Source organism: Salarias fasciatus, chromosome 19 (assembly GCF_902148845.1).
Source record: "Salarias fasciatus chromosome 19, fSalaFa1.1, whole genome shotgun sequence".
In the NCBI taxonomy this organism is placed as follows: Eukaryota; Metazoa; Chordata; class Actinopteri; order Blenniiformes; family Blenniidae; genus Salarias; species Salarias fasciatus.
The window spans coordinates 18,626,963-18,648,661 of record NC_043763.1 but is presented as its reverse complement, the minus strand read 5'-3'; the positions used below and the strand labels follow the sequence as shown (position 1 = coordinate 18,648,661).

The window sequence follows — 21,699 nt, the reverse complement described above, 5'->3', positions numbered from 1 at the left end:
ACTGGATCATGGTTCTGTTCACCATTGTTTATATATAGGAAACACTGAAAAATTCTAATCCCACACAGGCCACTGAAACTTCGATCATTGAAGCACTCTTTTTGATTTTATTATAGCAATGAGTCATTGGCACATCACAGCTGAAAGTAGTGACTTGACAGCAAAAGTGTTTTTATTTTGATATCATGAAATGTCCTGTATGTCCTGGTTACAAATGATTTTATATTGTAAGGAAGCATGCGCAAAAAATGTGAAACAAAAATGTGTATTATGATTATTATGATTACTTGACTTTATAGAGTAAAAAACCTTTGAAAGTTAAAACATTCATGAACAACTGAGAGAGATCATCAAAACCTGAATAATAACTGTTCCAGACTCTCAATCTGCCCCCATGAAAGAAATAAACTATAATAATCTAATCAATCTGAAGGCCAAAGAAAACACATCACTGTCTCTTGAAACCAAATGAATGATATGGACAAAAACGAAATAAAATTCAAATGGATTCTGAGGGGGGGGGGGGGGGGGGGAAAGAAGAAATCTAAATTTTTTTCTTTCCTGGTTCTACATCATCAATAGAATTACTCGAGATCAGTGAAGACTTTAACAATGTACACATATCATCATGATCCAGCATCAACCTCAGAAAAAGACTGAACCAAACATGAAATGCATGCAGGCTGTGATTTGCTTTGCTTTTGCCTGTAGTCCCTCCACATTATATCACACCAGCTATTGTCATCATGCACGTCAACATTAATAACAAAAAGTGCTAAAAGTTAACATATTCAAAAAGCATTGTTGTGATGAATGAGTAGCCCTCAGCATTGCATGCAGATCATCCACATATTCAGACCACACTCTTGTGTTACACTCATATTTAATCAGAGGAACTTGAGTGCTCACCACTTTGAGATGTGCCACAGAATCGCACTTCAGTGCTTTATTTAACGGCCTTTTCAAACACTCTCTGAGCGTCGTCAGCAACCTGGTCGAGCAAGAAATGCAGAACTCTGTAAGTGGCATAACCAGAGAGGCACATTGCCACTGGAATCCCAATAACAATGAAGAATCTTGATACTTCCTCTGCAACCATTAACGCCACTTCCTTTGCAAGTTGGCTCAGCAGCCTCTGGATGAGCTCGAGGGTGATTGTTGTTGCTCCCAGTTGTGACGTCATGACAGAAACGAGCTCAGAGTACGGCACACCCGAGGAGTCAGCAAGCCTCCTCAGTGATCTCTCATCAAGCCCGAACCCGGTCACATAGTCCTCAACAACTTTTTTCACCAAGGCCACGTCGACAGCAACAGAAAGTCCGGGAATTGGTACAGCTGCTCCAACTGAAGACACGGCGGCGTGATACTTGATTTGTCCTTGGTAAGCTTCCTTCTTCTTCTTGATGATCTCCTTGCTGATATTTGGCAAAGCATACACAAAAGCGTTCCTCTTGTGTGCAGGAAGCTCTCTCTCTAATGTCTCCTCCAGCAAATGGAAATCAAACAGGTGGAGCTCAAAGCTGGACACCAGGAAGACCTGTGGAGCCTCAATGCCTTGATCAAGAAGACCTGTGTCAAAGAAACAGAAAACCATTTTATCAGAAAGACCTGAACAGAAAAAAAAAACACTAAGAGACTGACCATTAATAAATAAACAAGTGCAATTAAAAAAATAAAATGGACCACCAGTGTTCAAGATAAAAAAGATCAAGTTCATCGCAGATCAGAACCAACCGGTCGGGTTTTGAGAATGGATTTGTAGAAAATCAGAGTTTCGGATGTCAGGTGGGAGTGAATTCCCTTGTTGGGGAGCGCAACAACTGGAAGCTCTTCTCCATAGTGCCGAGATGGGCAGAGGGGACAGAGAGGTGGAGAGAGGAGGAAGACCTGAGCGAGAAGGGGTGGCAATGCGAACGAGATCAGACAGGGAGCTCGTGAAGCTGTTGGAGCATGGGGGGGATGTGGCAGAAGGACGGGGTTGTTTAGATGATGTGGGTGGCAGAGTTCTGGACCTGGTTCATGTTTCCCATGTCCACGTGTTTGGGCGTTCTGCTTTGGTCCCTGTGACGTAAAAGTCGTCATCAATTCCTGTCTGCTCAGGTCTGCATGCAGTCCAAATTTTGTGACCACGTTGCTTAACAGTGGTATGAGGGGTGAGAGAGGGGTGGAGCTGATTTATGTTACGTATGGAAATATGCAGACTGAGTGAGGTTTTGGATGTGAGAGTGGAAACAAAGAGAAACTTAATATGGTCTGACAGGTAGGAGTAAAACCAGAGCTGGGGTGAGATATGGTGTTGAAGACCACACTCAGATCGAAAAGGATGAGGATGGAAAGTAAACCCCAATCAGCTGCCATGAGGAGGTCATTTGTGATCTTGAAGAGAGCTGTTTCAAATCAGTGGCAGGTACGAAACCCAGACTAGAATTGTTCATAGAGGCTGTTATGGGTGTTTCAGAGAGATGAGGGACGTTAAAAGTGGGGAAAAAAAGATGACCGGGCGGGATTAGATCAGACGAGGGAGGGTCATTTTGACATTGATAAAAGCAGAGAATTGCAGATGTCAGTGGGGTACAATTGAGCAGGTCAGGAGGTTGAATGATGTCATTGAATATGGAAAAGTGAAGCCTGTATTTGTCAGGTCATCGTCTCTTTCAAGTTCCTCCATCCATTGTTGCTTCTTCTGTTGTTCAGCTCTATTCCCAGTTTACAGTGGAGAGGTCACCAGTTCATCACTGACAGTCTGGAGTCTCAGGTAAGAAACACCGTCTGGACTAAAGTATCTCAGTAAAAGAAACTTTTGCAAACAGACAAAACTCCTGTGTGGTAACAGTAAATTATTGAATTGAAAACAAAGAACAAAAAAATCTTAAAGTGAATATTGGACACAATACACTTCACCCATTATTTAGAAACTGTATTTACCTTCAGTGCAGTTTTCTCTGATGACTTTGAGAGTCTCCTGTCTGTCGAAGTTACTCTGACGTCTTTCCTCGTTGCTTATATCAAAGTCGATCTTTGAACGAAGAAAGTAGAACTTTTTCCCCATCCTCCTGATCTCCAGAGCGAGTCTCACGTCGTTTTCTTTGAAGCGACAGGCTGTGATGATGATGAAGAAGTCAAACCTCTCAAATCCAACCTTCTCCAAGTACCCATCAGCTGGGAAGTTGGGGGTTCCAACACCAGGGAGATCCCACAATGTGACATTGGGGAGGTTCGGATGAGGATACGCTTTGACCTCTGTGGTGGTTTCAACAACTCCAGTCGGGGCGGCTCCTTCATCGCTGTCGTTTATGCCTCTGAAAGCATTGATGAAGGTGGATTTTCCAGAGCCACATTCTCCAGTGATGGCGATGTTTAGTGGAGTGTTGTTCTGCTCTTCTAAATACTCATTGATCTTTACAACTCCTTCAGCAAGACTTTTCTCAATTGCTGTTTTAATGTGCATTTGCTGTTCACTTGTAATGAAGCTCCACTGATCTTCCGTGGCCATCCTAGGAACTGAGAAAAATACATTTTCTTGTGAAACAAAGATTTCAAAGTACAGACTAGTCTTGTCATCAAAGAGAAAACAATTGGTGAACAGTTTGAAAAGTGGTTAATTATTGTTCAAGCTCTCGAGGTGCTGAGAGCAGGTGAATACAACATGTTCAGAGATGCTTTGAAGCTCTGGGCAGAAATCTACAGAAGAATATCAGTAATACTCATTAAAAAAGAAAAATACTCTTCCTTTTATGCAAGCCATCCAGGGTTTGCTGATTAAAGGAGGAAACATGCAGGAAACATGAGTGCACACACACACACACACACACACACACACACACACACACACACACACACACACACATACACACACACACACACACACACACACACACACACACACACACACACACACACACACACATACACACACACACACACACACACACACACACACACACACCGGCCTTTAAATTCAGCTTCATTAGCATGTTTTTTTTTCTGTTTCTTCATATCTGTTACACAAAAATCAAAACGAGACTGAATATTACTCACTTCGATTCCCTCCACAGACCAGAGCTGGAGCAGAAACACTGACTGTCTGTTTCTAGTGAGATAGAGACCCGGAGGACAGTCTGTTTGAGAATGATTGGGGCAGAAAAGGAGCTGATGTTTATATGAGTCCGTGAGGAGGAGGAGGCGGCTTTACGGGAAACCAAACTGTTGAACAGAAACAGAAAGTGAAAGAATCCTCACTGTCTGTGTGATATTAATAAACACGTCCAGAAGGATCAGGAACTTCATTTCTAAGATAGTCATATCTTTTTTTAAATATGTGCATGAAGTGGGCTGCAGTGTGTAAATGCTGCCTGTTGTTTGCTCTCGTTTTTATTCACCCTCTTTATTCTCTCCAAATGTTTCTTTCATCTCGTCTGATTTCTTTCTTCCTGGTGTGTTGATAAGTTTTACTTTGCTTTTTCTCACATGAGGTTTTTAAAGATGCCATGGTGGGCTTTACACCATTAAACAAAGTGCTCGATTTCAGAAAAATAGGATGACAGGTTTGAATCTTTGTGCTGTGGGATGAGGATGGTGGGATCATCAGAAAGTTTTCACACAATGTTCGCGGCGTGATTGTTTGTGCATTCTTTTGTGTAAAGCGTAAAAAGGATGGAGAGCTGACACAACTCTGAGGGCCATCCGGGCTCAATGTGAAAATGCCTGTCAAATAAAATAAGCAGTGTTTTTGAATCTGCAGGTAGGATCTGGGTTATTGAGGGTTAATGAGACGACTCCAAATAAGAAATCACACCAAATCCATCTGAATCCTTCCGGCCTTCAGTCCTGCTTCTGGGCTACAACTGATATCAGCTGCTGACATGTAAACAGTCCTTTACAGGAAACACACACACGTGCACACAATTACAGGAAACACACACAGGTGTTGTGGAGCCTGGTGGACAGTCGCCACATTTCAACGCCATACCAGTATCGTTATGTTACAAGTGGAAAAACTTGACTTGAGGCATTGGCCTTTAAATTCCACCTCATTGGTGTTTCTTCTGTTTCTGAGAGAAATCTCTTTGATAAATTCAAAATGACACTGAATATTACTCGGATTTCCAGAAGCTGAAGCAGAAACACTGACTGACTTTTTCTATAGTTAGAGATCTGGAGGACAGTCTGTTTGAGAATGATTGGGGAAGAAAAGGAGCTGATGTTTATATCGGTCAGTGAAGAGGAGGAGGAAGGCTTTCCGGAAAAACCAAACTGTTTAACAGAAACAGAAAGTGAAAGAATCCTCACTGTCTGTGTGATATTAATAAACATGTCCAGATGGATCACATGAACATTTTTTTTTTTAAATATGTGAATCAAGTGGGCTACATTTTGTAGATGCTGCCTGTTGTTTGCTCTTTTATTCACTCTATTTACTCTCTTCAAACTTATTTTCATCACTTTTTGGTTCCTTTCTTCCTGGTGTGTTCATTAGTTTTTCTCTGCTCTGACTAAAATCAGGTTTTATTTGGACTTGACAGTAAATGGGTCCTTTTTTTAATGTTCTGATGATCAGCTGACTTGTTCAAAGGCAGATTAATTACAACACACAGCTGTAATGGAAAGTGGAATTTTAAAAATACAACATATACACATTTTACAAAAAATACATGTCCGTGAAAACTGTAGCTCATTTATGGAGTTAAAATCATGCCAAAACCTCACAAACACTCAAGGATTCACAAATAATCAGTTCTTCATAGTTGTAGAATTGTTTTTACTTGAAATATTAAATTTGCACTTGAAGGATATTTTTTTTAAATTGAGTCATTTCTTTTTGCATGTGTAAAACATGCTGTATTTGTTTCTGACAGATGACCTAATTTGATAGTTATGTTTCTTATTTCCGAAACAAAATGTATAGTTTGTGAATGATGTTTTCTGTTTGAAAACCACACCGAGTGAATTGTTGGGCTCGAGTAAAACACGTTCTGTGTGTTTTTGAGGTGAGGCATGATTTTAACTGCACCTATGTAACGTGAAAACTGAAGGGAAATAAAGGACACAGTAATGAACAAGGGTGGAGAAGAGGTCTGGAAGTGACAACAGAGACATTCAATCCCACAAACCTACTACACACACACAATCTAACACACCAACAGCTGTTGTTACACACAGATATGAGCATGGACATCAGTACAGGCAGGGCCGTTTCATGAAATTTGGGGGCCCGAGCAAAATGGATCTGAAGGTAAAAACCTCCAGGAGCAAAGACACACTTGGCCCAGTTTACATGGGTGTTTTTTCAATCCGACTGTAAACAATTGTATTAAACGCGAGTGTATTCATGTACAGCATACAAAGGGTGAAGCAGATTATACAGCGGATTATACAGCGTCCTGTGACATGCGCACAAAGTCTCACGAGGAACTTTCAGGTCTTTAGCTCTGCAGCAATCCTCAGCAGTCCTCAGCGCCAAGCAGAGTGTTTTTATCTGCTGATATCTGCTCAAATAATGTCCCAACATCTCCATGATACGCTGCTGAAGCAGCGGCTGCTCCCCTGGCTGGAGCACCGCCGCGCCGAGCCGGCATGACCAATACATGATGGAAACATGTAGTCGTTCTTGCGAACGTCGGTTATCGACAGTTACAGTGAGTGTATACGTTCAGTCTTTTGTGAGTCTTACTTTAACAACTGCTGTAATCAACACAGACCTTTTCCGTCATTTGTTAACACGGGAACCAGTTAATCCATAACACCAGCGATTTCTGCTATGGAACTCTTTATACAACTCACTGCTGCGCGATTTGGTTCCATCTCGCCTCTCCAATGTTTTTTCTGTCGGGGTTTTTTATTAAAAAAGTGTTTTTCAACCACCGTGGCGTTCTTCTGCTGGTTTTTTGACTGTGATTCTTCCCTACTGGCACGTCACGCGTCACTACTATGAGGGAACGCAAGCGCAGAACAAATACTCCCCCTGTTTAATCCGCTCCGCTGTCAGGCGCGTTTACAAGGGACACGGAGCGGATTGTCGATCGGCGTAGACCACCTCGTAAAATCGGCTCCAAAATAAGATCCGCTCCGAGCTGATCCACTCGGTCGTTTACATGACACATTTTACAATCCGCTGCACGTATAATCAGCTTGTACTGCTCCATGTAAACGTGCTCATTGTTTCAGTGCAACCAAACTTTATTTTGTTTAAAAATTATTTTTGACAATGCAAATACAACCTACTTATGTTGCATTGACTGCACACATAGTCATGTTTACATTTGAACATGTGCAATGTAGAAACCATCACCATCCCATAACAATCAGCATACAGACCTAAAAAAGGGCAAATTGCATTCTAACTACAACAAAAAAATATATAAAAGTAAATATAATATAAAAGATACCACAAGATTTGCAAAGTCATGAATTCCAAAATAAGGGATTTCCAGAGTGCATGCACAAACAAACAAACACACACACACACACACACACACACACACACACACACACACACACACACACACACACACACACACACACACACAAACCACCACATCACATGAACATTATTTTTTCAATTCACATGCATAAATTACAAATACTGCTTACTGAAGTTATGACAAACAATATTTGAATAACAATATCTGAAACAAAACACTGTAGCCCTATGCAGAATGGTTAACAAATGAAATAACTTATTAAAATCAGAATATTTTATCTGGTTGTAGATTCTCAATATGACCACTAGAGGTCAGTGAAAACTTTATTAATATAAACATCATTATGACCCAGTAATGCAAATCAACCTCAGGAAAGACTCAAACAGAAGTAACACAACTGTAACACAAGTGTAGATTGTAATTCATATTTTTTTAATCTATAATCCCTCCACATTATATCACACCATAATCTGAAAACATCTGTTCATTATGCTGGTTCAGATGTTTCAACAAATGTCATCCTGAACATCAACATTAGTTGTAAAAAGTCCTGAATTTTTACTTAACACTAATTCATGAATCACTGTGGAGATAAAAGAGGAGTAGCCTTTATCACTGCATTCAATTCATGCAGATAATCAGATTATGTTCTCTTGTGTTACACTCGTATTTACCTCTCGTTTATCTGTATCTCCTCTTCCCCACGGATCAAGAGAAGCTCTCTGATCTCGCTATCTTGCCAATGCTGGGTCATCTTGATAAAGGATTTCTCACGGGTTTAGCTTTCCCACTGAAGCCGATCGGAGGCGAGCTGATAAAAACCTGGGTCGCTTGCAGGGTCAGTCGACCCGGGTCAAAAGCCTTTCCCACTGCCATGAGGAGCTGATTTTTAGCAAGTTCAAATGGGTTTTTGGCCAGTGGGAAGGGGGTATCGGAGTAAAGACGTTTGGCTCTTCTCACCTCCTTGCTAAACATGTGCTTTGCCTCTTTGAAGCTGTCTTTGTTTCCACTCCTGAAAGCTGCCTCTTTGTCTGACCTGAGCCATCTGAGTTTTGCTGTAAACCAGGGTTTGTCGTTGTTGTAACTCACCCTGGTGTGGGATGAATACAACTGTCCTCACAAAAGCTGATGTGGGACTTCACAGCTCCTGTAACTTATCCAGAGTATTGGTAGCAGTCCTGAAAATGTCCCAGTCTGTGCAGTCCAAACACATCTGAAGAGTCTCCACTGCTTCACTGGTCCACTGTTTGGATTCCGGCACAACAGGTTTACAAAGTTTCAGTCTCTGCCTGTATGCAGGAATCAGGACCATCACATGGTCTGAGAGTCCCAGTGCAGCATGGGAGACGGCTTGATAAGCACTGCTTAGTGTGGTGTAACAGTGATCCAGGATGTTCTCCTCTCTGACATTTAATTAACTGTATTTGGGGAGATCGTGTGTGAGGTTACGTTTGATCAAGTCCCAAGTCTGTTTGATATGTAGAACGATCGTGAACTTCATATTTAAGATAAGGTCATAATAACATACTCTTTCAATTCCCTGTCCCTCCAGAAAACATAGCATCCAACATGCTACAGAGACCAGTGTAAGTATTAGGCTACTGTACTTTTTTTAGTTGCTCATTGTTGCATTTATTCTTTAAATGGTTTTACTTTAATCATGCCATAGACAGATAAACCTGATAATATTTTTACTCCATCTTCCCTCCTCCAGAAAAGATATCCTGGTTGCAGAGGAGCTTCCTAGTGATTAACATCAAGTGATTAGAAAATTCAGAGCATTTGTCAAGTGCCTCTCAGTCTCGATCGACTCCACAACCATGCCATATTCGCAAACCTCCCAGCAGCAGCGTTCTCAGCTCTCACGCATTGAGGATGAGACATGCATTTCATCCTATTCACATGCCACACCTTACATTTGTCAAACAAATAACTCGGCCATTGAATACATGTCGCCTGACTGGTAAAACCTTTCCATTTGCATTTACCAGCAGCCACACAACCTGTTGTGCGAGCACCCTGCTGCTTTTAGAGATATACAGGGCAACGTTGAACCTCACATGGTCGTTATGGTTATCTTAAAAGTGCTGTAGGCAGGATTTTGCTAGTCAATGCTGATGTTTCTGTGTTTTCTTTGGATTAAATGTCAGAGTATCCATTGATAATCCTTTAGGAGTGTAGCATAATTGCACTACCACAAGGGTGCAGCGTTTCCATCTGTCTCTGTTCTGAGCTGAAAAGGAATCTCGACCGCTCCAGGTATCTTTGACCAATCAGAAGAGCCCCTGAGGCTCTAACCGTGATTGGTCGAGGGGCGTTCATCACACGTTCTTGTGGGAGGGGCCTAACTTGCGTAAGGGCGTGATGTCAGAGAAAACAGGACAGGATTGGCTGTGCTGGGTTTCAAATCGCCATCTTAGATGGGTCAAATCTCCATCTTGCTTAGGTAAACCCAAGCAAGATGGCGGAGATGCCGAATCCTGCCTACAGCACTTTTAATGTACAAAAATCTTCTAAAAACTAAGTTCTTGTAATCTGTCGCTGACACATTTAAATGTGATACACATCAGAGATTCTTTTTAAATAAGGAGAATAGACAAAAGACTACGACACCTGTTCAGAGCAGTGAGAATATATAGCTGGCATTTATTTACCAAGGTCAACAAAGATCTCTGTGAACTTCTCATTTTTTAGTCCAATTTGATTCATTTGTGTCCTTCTTTATGGACTTCTTCATCTTTTCAGTTGGGAAAATTTGTTTCCTCTTCACTGAGTTTCTTTCAAGAACAAAATCAAATTAAGAAAACGTTTGAATCAGAGCTCTGAAAAAAGATTAACTAAATCAAATAGACAAAAAAATAGAAAAAAAAACTGTTCATCTACCTGGGCAGTGTGTTGGGTGTGGTGTGATTTCAGGCCTTTCCTGTAAGTTGGACTGAAGAGAGGGAAAGTGAATTGGATCGCTGATGAAATGTCTGACGAGACTCCTCAGACACTCAGTGAAAGTTGTCTAGTTTTGACAGAGTACTATTTGAATTTTGTTTTTACGCATTTACAAATGAATATTTTTGTAAATACATGCTCAAAATTGTCATTGTAATACACACTGAAAGTATATTTTAAAAGTACACATTTTAATATCATCACTGTAATATTAAGGTTGAGTGTATTTTTAGTTACATTTGAGTCTAATTATGAAGTGAAGTTTACAGTTTATTTGTGTTTCAGGACAGTGTTTTGGAAAATGTTCAATAGTATTACCATGAAAATGCACTTAAACCTATTTATGAAAATATGTTTGGTGTGTAGAGTACACAGATAATGATTCTTGCAGTTGTTATGGTAAATGGATTACACTAATACAGCGCTTTTCACACTGCTTGAGCGTCGCTCAAAGTGCTTCACACTGCAACATCACATTCACCCATTCACACAAACATTCACACACCCATGGAGGCATCTGCCATGCAAGATACTCGGTCCATCCACTGGGAGAAGTTTGGGGTTCAGTGTCAGTGTTATGAAATGTTTCATAAGTTCAGCAAAAAGAAGAAAAAAAAAAGCAATACATCTTACAAAACACAAAATGCATACTTCGAAAGTGCAGTTGCCCAAAAAATGTGACTATTCTGCTGAAAATCAAGTGGTTTAACATCGGAGCAGTGCTGCATTATAGTTTAATAACAAATACATAATGGTGCTTCCTGTGCTTCATGATGGTGCTTTACTGTCAAGCCACAGAGCTGTAATCTCCTTAGAGGCACCCAGGGAGACAGTGTGTTGGTAATAAGGAAAAAATCCAGTAATCATCTTGAAAATTTCAAGTTCGTTAAAGGGATGGGCCTTTCATGCCCGTAACAGGATTAGCCGGTTCTGCCAGCATAGCATGCTGGAAATGAATCATCTCTGTCCTTTACGCGGTTCTGGGGTTTCCTCTGCCACACCACCAGTGACAAGACAGAAGTCACATCCTTTCTCAGGAGGGGCCGGGCAACTGAATCTGAGGAACACAGGAGTAAACTAATACCTCTTTCCCACTGGCCAAAAAACCTGTTTAAACCAGTTAGTAATCAGCTCCTCATGGCAGACCCAGTTCGACGTTGCAAATTTACGTGTTGACATCGACGTAGCGTGCACGCTTGCTGTTTTTGGACACACTGTGTGAGAAAAGGGGTATAACTTTGCTTGTATTCTCCACGTGTTCAGAATCTGCCCATTTCATCTCCGGCTATTCCAGTTCTTAATTCTGCCCATGATTCTGCCACAAAAGCAGTTAAGAAAGCTTTCATATTTGGCTTGCTTTGGCCAAAACATAAGCATTGGTGACAAATCCCTTCTCGTTGAATACTGTAACTTTGGCACACCTGTACACACTTTCACTGTCAAATAGTTTGCAGATTAAAAAAAATTGTGTTGTATTGAGAGAACTATGGTTCATTTAATGCGCTGAGACTTCATTGCGCCGGTCAAACAGCGGTTCAGAGTGAGGCGGGCGACCAGACCAAGATGGCGGCCGCATTTATCGACGGCGCTCATCCGTGGTAGCGGCCGATGCGGGGTCTACTCTTTATTACGTCTATGCTTGCGGCCCTATCAGACCGGTGTCGTGTCAAAAAGTGATTGCCTGCCAAAAACTGATTTGCGGTCCGCGGACAGCTGAAAAGCTTCTGTGGCTCTGCAGCAGTCTTCATCGGGCTCCAGCAAGTTTGTTTATGCTCATCTAACAATGTTTATTTGTGTTTGTGTTTGATAGCCTCCTGTACGTCCAGTTGCCTTATATCACTGTTAAATAGGCGAGTTGGTGATTTTAATCTGGCTTGTAATTACATTAATAAAGATATGTGTCACTGAGGTGTTCTATATGTTCTTTTTTTCTGCACCAAAATCAGTAGATTGCTCCACAGAGTAATTTGATCCCAAGCAGTGCCTTTGTACTGTTTGAAAATTGAGTAAAGGAACATTACAATGTCAAAATCAACGTATTTTGCTTGTCAAAAATTGATTAATTCCTCTGGTATTGCATATAGAGGGATATTTTGCCCCAAAATGATTTAACATAACACAGCAGAGTCAGATTTACAACATTTGAACATAACCAATACTTTATACCACTTGAAAAATGAGTAATGGGACATTACAATGTCAAAATCAACTTATTTTGCTTGCCAAAAATGGATTCCGCTGACCTGAAATCACTTTCTGGCAGAAATCAAGTTTTGGCATGACACTGGCCCACCGGGATTGGTCCTGGTCCTCCTGATCAGCCAGTCTGAGCCTGCTACTACATCATTGCTGAAAGCAGTCATTTCATATCAAACATGTTATTTTTATTATAATTTAACTAGTTTCTTCTTCCCCATTTTCTACTAATATTAAAAGTCTGTGGCTCAAATAGAGCCATGTTTGGAAATATGTGTGTGATAATGGTCCTCTTTCTGTGTTAGTCTTATGATTTACCTCTTCAGGACCTTTTGGCACTGATATAAAACCACATAAAAACATGAAAGAAGCCACTGTAGAAGAAAGATAGAAAGATGACAGCAAAGGTGCCTTTATTAATGTATAGTAAAATATATGTCCTTGTTACAAATGATTTTATAATAAAATAAAGAAGCTCGCTTAAAAAAATATTTCAATCAAAAATGGGCATTATTATTATTGCTTGACTTTCATTATTGGGTAAAAAGATGTTTGAACGCTGTTCATTGATAATTGACAGAAATAATCAAAATCTGAAAGACTGAAGTTATGGACCCTCAATGTGCCCACATACCAACAATAATAAACCATCTGAAGACCCAAGCATACACATCACTGTCTCTTCAAACCAAACTGATAACATTAGCTATAACAAAAATTGTTACATGACTGCTTACAGATTTCAACGGGATATACACAAAGAAAGGTTGTACATTCTCAAAATGATCACGACAGGTCAGTGAAGACTAATAATATACACACATCATAATGATCCAGTAAAACAAATCAACCTCAAAGGACTAACAAAGGTCACATAATTATAAGAGGAGATTGTCATTTATATCGTTTTAGTCTATAATCCCTCCACATTATATCACACTATAACCTGAAGACATCTATTGATTATGCTGGTTCAGATGTTTCAACGAATGTCATCATGTGCGTCAACAAAAGTGTTGAAATTTAACATGAAACTAATTCACTAATCCTTGTTATTATAAATGAGTAGCCCTTATCTTTGCATGTAGTTTATCCAGATATTCAGATCACACTCTTGTTTTACGCTCATATTTAACTCCTATCTGCTCAGATTAACTTGAGTGCACACCACTCTGAGATGTGTCACAGAATCACACTTCACTGTTTTTTTCAACGGCCTTTTCAAACACTCTCTGAGCATCTTCCGCAACCTGGTCGAGAAAAAAATTCAGAATTCTGGAAGTGGCATAACCAGAGAGGCACATGGCAACTGGAATCCCAATAAAAAGGAAGAATCTGGATACTTCCTCTGCAACCATTAATACTGCTTCCAGCGCAAGTTGGCTCAACACCTTCTTGATGAGCTCTGGGGTGATTGTTGTTCCTCCCAGTTTTGAAGTCATGACAGAAACAAGTTCAGAGTATGGCACACCTGAGGAGACAGAAAGCCTCTCCAGTGACTCCTTATCAAGCCCGAACCCGTTCACATATTGTGTGACAACGCCCACCACCAAGGCCAGATCAACAGCAGTGGAAAGTCCAGGGACCGGCACAGCTGCTCCAACTGAAGACACGGCAGCGTGATACTTGATTTGTGCTTGGTAAGCTTCCTTCTTCTTCTTGATGATCTCCTTGCTGATATTGGGCAGAGCGTAGAGAAAAGCGTTCCTCTTGTGTGCAGGAAGCTCTCTCTCTAATGTCTCCTCCAGCAAATGGAAATCAAACTGGTGGAGCTCAAAGCTGGACACCAGGAAGACCTGTGGATCGTCAATGCCTTGATCACGAAGACCTGTGTCAAAGAAACAGAAAACCATTTTGTTGGAAAGACTTGAACAGCAACAACATTGAGACTATAATCCAGTGGTTCCCAAATGTTTTCTCTTGGGCCCCTGTGCTCTAAAGAAAATTTTGGCACTTTGCAGGTGGAGACATTGAAATTAAAACTACAGACCGGTATAAAGTGACAGAAGAACTGTTTTAATGTGAGGAAGCTTTCACACAAACTGTGTTTTGTTCAATTTCGTTGGTTTTCAATCCTAGTGCAGTGCTGCTGTGTCGGTGTAAAAGCACAACTGAACTGTAGACTGGACGGAGTAAACATCTCCAGGATGACCTGAAGGAGTGAACTTGAAGCTCCTAAAGGTCTGAATTCAGTGTGAACATCGCTGTTTGCCACAAGTTTGAGCTGAGGAAGCTCCTGTGGTCTGTTGAGATGACTTTATAAAAACACTGAAATATTGATGTGTTGCTGGGTTCAGTAAATGCCGCAAAGAAAAGGGTTTCAACTTGGAGTCAGTCTGCACAGGAAAAAATGGCAGGGGGTGGGAGTGAATGTAATAATGTCACCATGAAGCTTCCAAAGTTGTCAAATCCAATAGTCATGAAAACATGGCCGCCATGTGATAGCGTGGTTTTCGGTCTTCTTTGCCTGTTACAGCTGCAGCACCAGATATTTAATGGGTGGAGGGGCTCCATGGAGAAGCTTCTCAATGTGCTGCAGCAGTTAAGGGGAGTTTCTAGTTTTGTTGTTGATATCATCTCTCTGGCATTTCCCCTTTCAGCCTCATGAGCGACTGCACATGCCCAGGACAGCAGGTCAAATGGAGTCAGTGAAAACTTTCACAACTCCACAATGTGCACTGTGTGTCTGTGCTTCGACAGTAAAGTTTTAATATGTCTTATTATTTTACTGAATTCATAGTCTGTAACTATAGTGTTAGATATGAGATTAATTAATTCTTATTTAAGACATGCGAATTAAGATATGCCTCAATGTAAAGTTAAAATTTTGCTTCTCTGGTCCAATCCTCATCTGTTTGATTTAGTCCCATACAGGACGGGAGCTGCAAAAGATCTGGCATACATCAATCTTCACCGTAAAACTACATTCTTTGAGCTGTTTCACTAGTAGAAAAAACTTCTCTGTGTTAAATTAAGAGTCAGTTCAAAACACATCAAACAAATCCTCTGTTGAATATTGAACATGATAAATACTTAAAGCGAATTAAAAAGTGCATTTACCTTGAATGCAGTTTTCTCTGATGTCGTCGAGAGTCTTCTGTCTGTTGAAATTTTTCTTTCGTCTTTCCTCGTTGCTTATATCACTGTCGATCTTTGAACGAAGAAAGTAGAACTTTTTCCCCATCCTCTTGATCTCCAGAGCGAGTTTCACATCGTTTTCTTTAAAGCGAAAGGCTGCGATGATGATGAAGAAGTCAAACCTCTCAAATCCAACCTTCTCCAAGTACTCATCAGCTGGGAAGTTGGGGGTTCCAACACCAGGGAGATCCCACAATGTGACATTGGGATGGTTCGGATGAGGATACGATTCGACCACTACGGTGGTTTCAACAGGTCCAGTCGGGGCGGCTCCTTCATCGCTGTCATTAATGCCTCTGAAAGCATTAATGAAGGTGGATTTTCCAGAGCCAGATTCTCCAGTGATGGCGATGTTCAGTGGAGTGTTGTTCTGCTTCTCCAAATACTCATTGATCTTTGCAAGTCCTTTATCAGGACTTTTCTCCATTTCTTCTTGAATTTGGAGTAGTTCTTCTTTTGTAATGACATCCCACTGATCTTCCATGTCCATCTTAGGAACTGATAAAAATAGGAATAGCCATCATTTTCTTGTCATACAGATTTCAAGGTACAAACAAGCCTTGAAATACAATATAATTTAACACAATGCAAGATACTTTATTTTCCCACTTGGGTAAATTTGTCTTGGGTTCAGTCACTGTGCCATAAATGCTGTCAGTCACAGAGGCAACGAACAAAAGCCTCTCCACTACAATTACATAACAGCATTGCAGATGTCCCATCACATGACACAGAACACATACATACACCACATGGTAAAATTAGTAAAACCACTATAAAAAGTGTTGAAAATCTCTGGCCTCAAGCAGCATTGTTTAGGAGTTTGATGGCGGTTGGAACAAATGAATTGTTAAAACGGGTGAGTTTGTAGTCGGGGACTCAGTATCGTCTGCCCGAGGGTGTGAGCTCGTTTTCTGAGTAAAGGACAGATGATGGTTCGGTCACTCTACTTGGGGCTTGCCTCACAACACTTTGTTCATGAATCGACTGCAAGGACGGTAGCCATCCCATCCTGTATCGGACTGAGCTCTCTAGTGCCGCCTGACAAAATCAGAATTTGATGCTTTTGTCCACACCATACAGTTTGAGTCTACGGAGAAAGTACAGTCTTTGCTGTAAACGAGAACACACACTCTCACAAAAGCCAAAGAATATTATAGAAATCTAAAGAAACTTAAAAGGCTCAAGAAATCTAAACTGGTACTGGAACTAAAACTTATAGAGCCCTTATAAAGGGACATGTTTTTGTTTTTTGTTTTTTTTAAAGGAGTTTTTCGTGTTCACGTAAAACTTTTAGGTGGGCCAAAACCAGCCGTCATCATGGCGGAGATCCTGGAAAGATAAACAGAACCCTGCAGTTTATTGACATACGATCGTTTGATAAATTAGGCCTGGGTGTCTTTGCAGACGGATCTACAGCCTGAGGGCTTCACAGAGTCACTTCTCAAAGTTAGCGTCCGTCATGGTTTATTTGCTGTGGCGCTCTGGCACATGCGTTTAACAGTGAGACCGGCGTACGCGCAACGTGGTCTCAAAATTTGGGCTGCGTCCAGGGAGGGATCCGCATGGACTTTTACGTGAGCATGTAAACAACTTCACGCGCGGCCTTAAAACTTTTACGCGTGCGCATAAAACCCCCTTTAAAAAATAAATTGGTAAATGGACTTGTATAGCGCTTTTTACCCTGCATGACAGAGCCCAAAGCGCTTCACACTGCAATATCACATCAACCCTTTCACACCATACTCGGTGGTGGTAAGCTACGACTGTAGCCACAGCTGCCCTGGGGCAGACTGACAGAAGCGAGGCTGCCAATCTGCGCCATCAGCCCTTCCGACCACCACCAACCATTCACTCTCGCAACTTTCATACTAGGCAAGGTGGGTGAAGTGTCTTGCCCAAGGACACAACGCCAGTTTTATGCCTGCGGGAGCGGGGATCGAACCGCCGACCTTCCGGTTATAAGACGACCCACTCTACCAACTGAGCTACTGTCGCCCTCAAACTGGCATTGGCAATTGAATTCTCTTTAGGGCCTCATAGAAACCTGATGTGATTACAACAAAAGATTGAAAGAAAACTTGGACTAGTTCTTTGAGTGAAATCCTGTGGAAAATCCCACGAAGAAAATGTTCTGTTCAAGTCTGCAATGGCACAGAGAACTTGACAATGCCAGTCATAAAATTAGTAGTATTTTGATTCTGCAGGTAGGATTTGGGTTATTGGGGGTTAATAAGATTACTCCAAATAAATCCTACCAGCCTTCAGTCCTGCTTCTGGGCTACAACTGATGTCAGCTGACATGAAAACAGTCCTTTACAGGAAACACACACACACACACACACACACACACACACACACACACACACACACACACACACACACACACACCTTTCAGTTCAACTTCTTTAGCATGGTTTCTTCTATTTCTCAGATAAATCAGTTACACAAAATTCAAAATGAGACTGAATTTTACTCACTTGAATTTCCTCCACAGACCAGAAGCTGGAGCAGAAACACTGTCTGTCTGTTTCTACAGTGAGTAAGAGACCCGGAGGACAGTCTGTTTGAGAATGATTGGGGCAAAAAGGAGCTGATCTTTATATGAGTCCGTGAAGAGGAGGAGGCGGCTTTTCAGAAAACCAAACTTTTTAACAGAAACAGAAAGTGTCTGTGTGATATTAATAAATGTGTCCAGATGGATCATATGAACATTTTTTAAATATGTGCATCAAGTGGGCTGCAGTTACATGCTGCCTGTTGTTTGCTCTTGTTAGGGACCGAGCCCCCGAGGGCAAGGTGGCCACAGGCCACCTTGTTTTCATTTACTCTCTTTACTCTCTTTAAATTTTTTTTTCCTCTTTTGGTTTCTTTCTTCCTGGTGTGTTGGTAAGTTTTACTCTGCTCTGTCTAAAATTAGATTTTTTTTGGGACTTGACAGTAAATGGGTCCCTTTTTTAATTTTCCTACGATTGGCTGACTTGTTCAAAGACAGACTAATCACAAAGCACATTTATAATTCGAAAACTAATTAAAAAAGATTAAATTTTAAAAAAAACACACACACACATGTTTTAAAAAAATACATATGGATAAAACAGTTTACACCGTCCAAATAGAAATATGTCCACATGCAACTCTGCGTCTGTCACTGTGGAAATGAAGTGAAAGGGACCTGATCTTCACATTAGTGGAGCGCATAACTGCACATATAGCCAGAATTGTTCTGGGCAGGCAAAATTCCTAGATGGTGGCTGTAAAATTTAAGATGTCCACCCCAAAAATGTGTTTTTTTCTTACAGTTTTTTTCGATTGCTAAAACACAAATAGCTGATGAAAATGGCACATCTTCTGCAAATTTCATCGAAAACTATGATAAATAAAGCAATTATGAAATCTCTTGGAATTCTTGTCTGGACAGTTCAGGAATGTTACTGACGTAACTTGTGGTGCACTCCTTTAACTTCTGAATGGTAAATGGTATACACTTGTACAGCGCTTTTTACCCTGCGTGACAGAGCCCAAAGCGCTTCACACTGCAATATCACATTAACCCATTCACACCATACTGGTAAGTTACTACTGTAGCCACAGCTGCCCTGGGGCAGACTGACGGAAGCGAGGCTGCCAATCTGCGCCATCGGCCCCTCCGACCACCACCCACCATTCACTCTCACACTACATTCACACGCAAGGTGGGTGAAGTGTCTTGCCCAAGGACACAACGACAGTTTTACACCTGTGGGAGCGGGGATCGAACCGCCAACATTCCGGTTATAAGATGACCCGCTCTACCAACTGAGCTACTGTCGCCCCTGAAGATTGCGAAAGTTTTTGGACTGGACAAATAGTCTGAAATTGCCTTTTATAAATATGTATTATGATCCCGGTTGGATTTGGGCTGTTGAGGGTTAATGAGTTGCTTCATTCTTCTATCCTGCTTCTGTTTTAAGATTGTGGTGGGCCGCGCACGCACACACGCACGCACGCTCACACACACACACACACACACACACACAGTCTTGTATTTCTATCCTTGTGGGGACCGTCCATTGACTCCCATTCATGTCTAGCCCCTAACCCTAACCCTAACCCTAACCCACACCACAACAAAGCCTAACCCTAAAGAAATGTTTTTGCACTTTTACTTTTTTCAGTAACAACATGGTCAAGAAAACACTGTTTCTCCTACTTAGGACCGGAAAAAGGTCCCCACAAGGCACGTTGTTCCACGTTTTGCTATCCTTGTGGGGACATTTGGCCCCAACAAGGATAGAAATACGAGAACACACACACACATACACACACACACACACACACACACGTTTGTACAGCTATAGTTGTGAGGACACTCATTGACATAATGTATTTCCTAGCCCCTTACCCTAACCCTAACCATCAAAAATTAATGCCTAACCCTAACCTGTACCCTAAACCTAACCTAAACCCAATTGTAACCCTAAACCAAAAATCAAGTCTTAACCCTCAAAAGGGCCGAAAAAGATCTGTCGAAAAGTGAGGACCGGCAAGAATGTCCTTACTTTCCAAAACTGTTCTCACTTGTAAGGTTATAAACCCATGGTCCTTACAAAATGTCCTCACAACTATAGCTGCACACACACACACGCACACACACACACACACACACACACACACAGACACACACACACACACACACACACACAAACACACACTGACTTTTAAATTCAACTTCATTAGAATGGTTTCTGCTTTTTCTCAGATAAATCTGTTACACAAAATTCAAAATGAGACTTGAGTTTTACTCACTTGAATTTCCTCCACAGAACAGAAGCTGGAAAAGAAACACTGACTGACTGCTTCGACAGTGAGATAGAGACACGGAGGGCGGTCTGTTTGAGAAAGAGTGACAAAGAAAAAGAGCTGATCTTTATATGAGTCCGTGAGGAGGAGGCGTCTTTACGGAAAACCAAAATGTTTAACAGCAACAGAAAGTGAAAGAATCCTCACTGTCTGTGTGATATTAATAAACATGTCCAGAATCATGAACTTCATTTAAAAGATCATAATAACATTTTTTCTGAATACATGCATCAAATGGGCTACAGTTTGTAGATGCTGCCTGTTGTTTGCTCTTGTTTTTATTCACCCTCTTTACTCTCTTTAAACTTTTTTCATTGCTTTTTGGTTTCTTTCTTCCTGGTGTGTTCTTTAGTTTTTCTGTCTAAAATTAGGTTTTGTTTGGACTTGACAGTCAATAGGTCACTTTTTTAATGTTCTAATGATCAGCTGACTGGTTCAAAAGCAGACTAATTACAAAGCATAGCTGAAATGGAAAGTGGAATTTTAAAAATACATGTATTACAAATTTTACAAAAACATTTTTGTGGGTGAACATTGTAGCTTATTTATGGAGTTAAAATCATGCCAAAACCTCACAAAAATTCAAGATTTTGTTCTCGTGAAAGAATTGGTTTTATGGTTTTATTTGAAAGATTTCATTTGCACTTGAAGAATGGATATATATATATATATATATATATATATATATATATATTTTTTTTTTTGTAATTGAGGAAATGTTTCTTTTTGCATGTGTAAAACATGCTGTGTTTGTTTGTGACACATTATGTAATTATTTGATAGAAGTTATGTTTCTTATTTGAAACACAAATGTATAGTATGTGAATGATGTTTTATGTTTGCAAACCACACTGAGTGTTGAGTTGTTGGGCCTGAGTAAAACGTGTTTTGTGTGTTTGAGGTTTTGGCATGATGTAACTGCACCTTTGTGATGGGGAAAACTGAAGGGATAAAAGGACGCAGTAATGAACAAAGGTGGAGAGGTCTGGAAATGACAACACAGACATTCAATACCACACACAGACAGACAAACACAAACACACACACACACACACACACACACACACACACACACACACACACACACACACACACACACACACACACATCACGTGAACATTTTTTTCAATTCACATGCATAAAGTACAAGTATTGCTTA

The 21,699-nt window shown here is 40.8% G+C and overlaps 2 protein-coding genes across 4 annotated transcripts; both read right to left on the bottom strand.

The window, feature by feature from the left end:
- Positions 1-87: 87 nt before the first annotated feature.
- On the bottom strand, positions 88-20,595 carry LOC115406536 (interferon-inducible GTPase 5-like). The gene is made up of 4 exons (XM_030116642.1): positions 20,487-20,595; positions 4,039-4,203; positions 2,926-3,501; positions 88-1,569 (listed from the first exon to the last, which is right to left on the bottom strand). Exons 3-4 carry the CDS (start codon positions 3,491-3,493, stop codon positions 947-949), a joined length of 1,191 nt encoding a protein of 396 aa, XP_029972502.1. The 5' UTR covers positions 3,494-3,501; positions 4,039-4,203; positions 20,487-20,595; the 3' UTR covers positions 88-946.
- Positions 12,951-20,574, bottom strand: LOC115406533 (interferon-inducible GTPase 5-like). 3 transcript variants are annotated; one of them, XM_030116636.1, is made up of 5 exons: positions 20,487-20,574; positions 18,179-18,261; positions 17,957-18,012; positions 15,621-16,196; positions 12,951-14,388 (listed from the first exon to the last, which is right to left on the bottom strand). In XM_030116636.1, exons 3-5 carry the CDS (start codon positions 18,000-18,002, stop codon positions 13,751-13,753), a joined length of 1,260 nt encoding a protein of 419 aa, XP_029972496.1. In that variant the 5' UTR covers positions 18,003-18,012; positions 18,179-18,261; positions 20,487-20,574; the 3' UTR covers positions 12,951-13,750. The 3 variants fall into 3 exon arrangements, with proteins under 3 accessions (XP_029972496.1, XP_029972498.1, XP_029972497.1); XM_030116638.1 differs by lacking the exon at positions 17,957-18,012 and having other exon boundaries at positions 20,487-20,568; XM_030116637.1 differs by lacking the exons at positions 17,957-18,012; positions 18,179-18,261 and having other exon boundaries at positions 20,487-20,569.
- Positions 20,596-21,699: the final 1,104 nt, after the last annotated feature.

Coding starts and splice junctions, on each gene's coding strand:
- LOC115406536 (XM_030116642.1), bottom strand. CDS start 3,493: ATGGCCACGGAAGATCAGTGGAGCTTCATTACAAGTGAACAGCAAATG. Junction 1,570..2,925: donor CAGAGAAAACTGCACTGAAG/GTAAATACAGTT, acceptor TCTTTGACACAG/GTCTTCTTGATCAAGGCATT.
- LOC115406533 (XM_030116636.1), bottom strand. CDS start 18,002: ATGTCAGCTGACATCAGTTGTAGCCCAGAAGCAGGACTGAAGGCTG. Junction 16,197..17,956: donor AGAAGCAGGACTGAAGGCTG/GTAGGATTTATT, acceptor TATTTTTATCAG/TTCCTAAGATGGACATGGAA. Junction 14,389..15,620: donor CAGAGAAAACTGCATTCAAG/GTAAATGCACTT, acceptor TCTTTGACACAG/GTCTTCGTGATCAAGGCATT.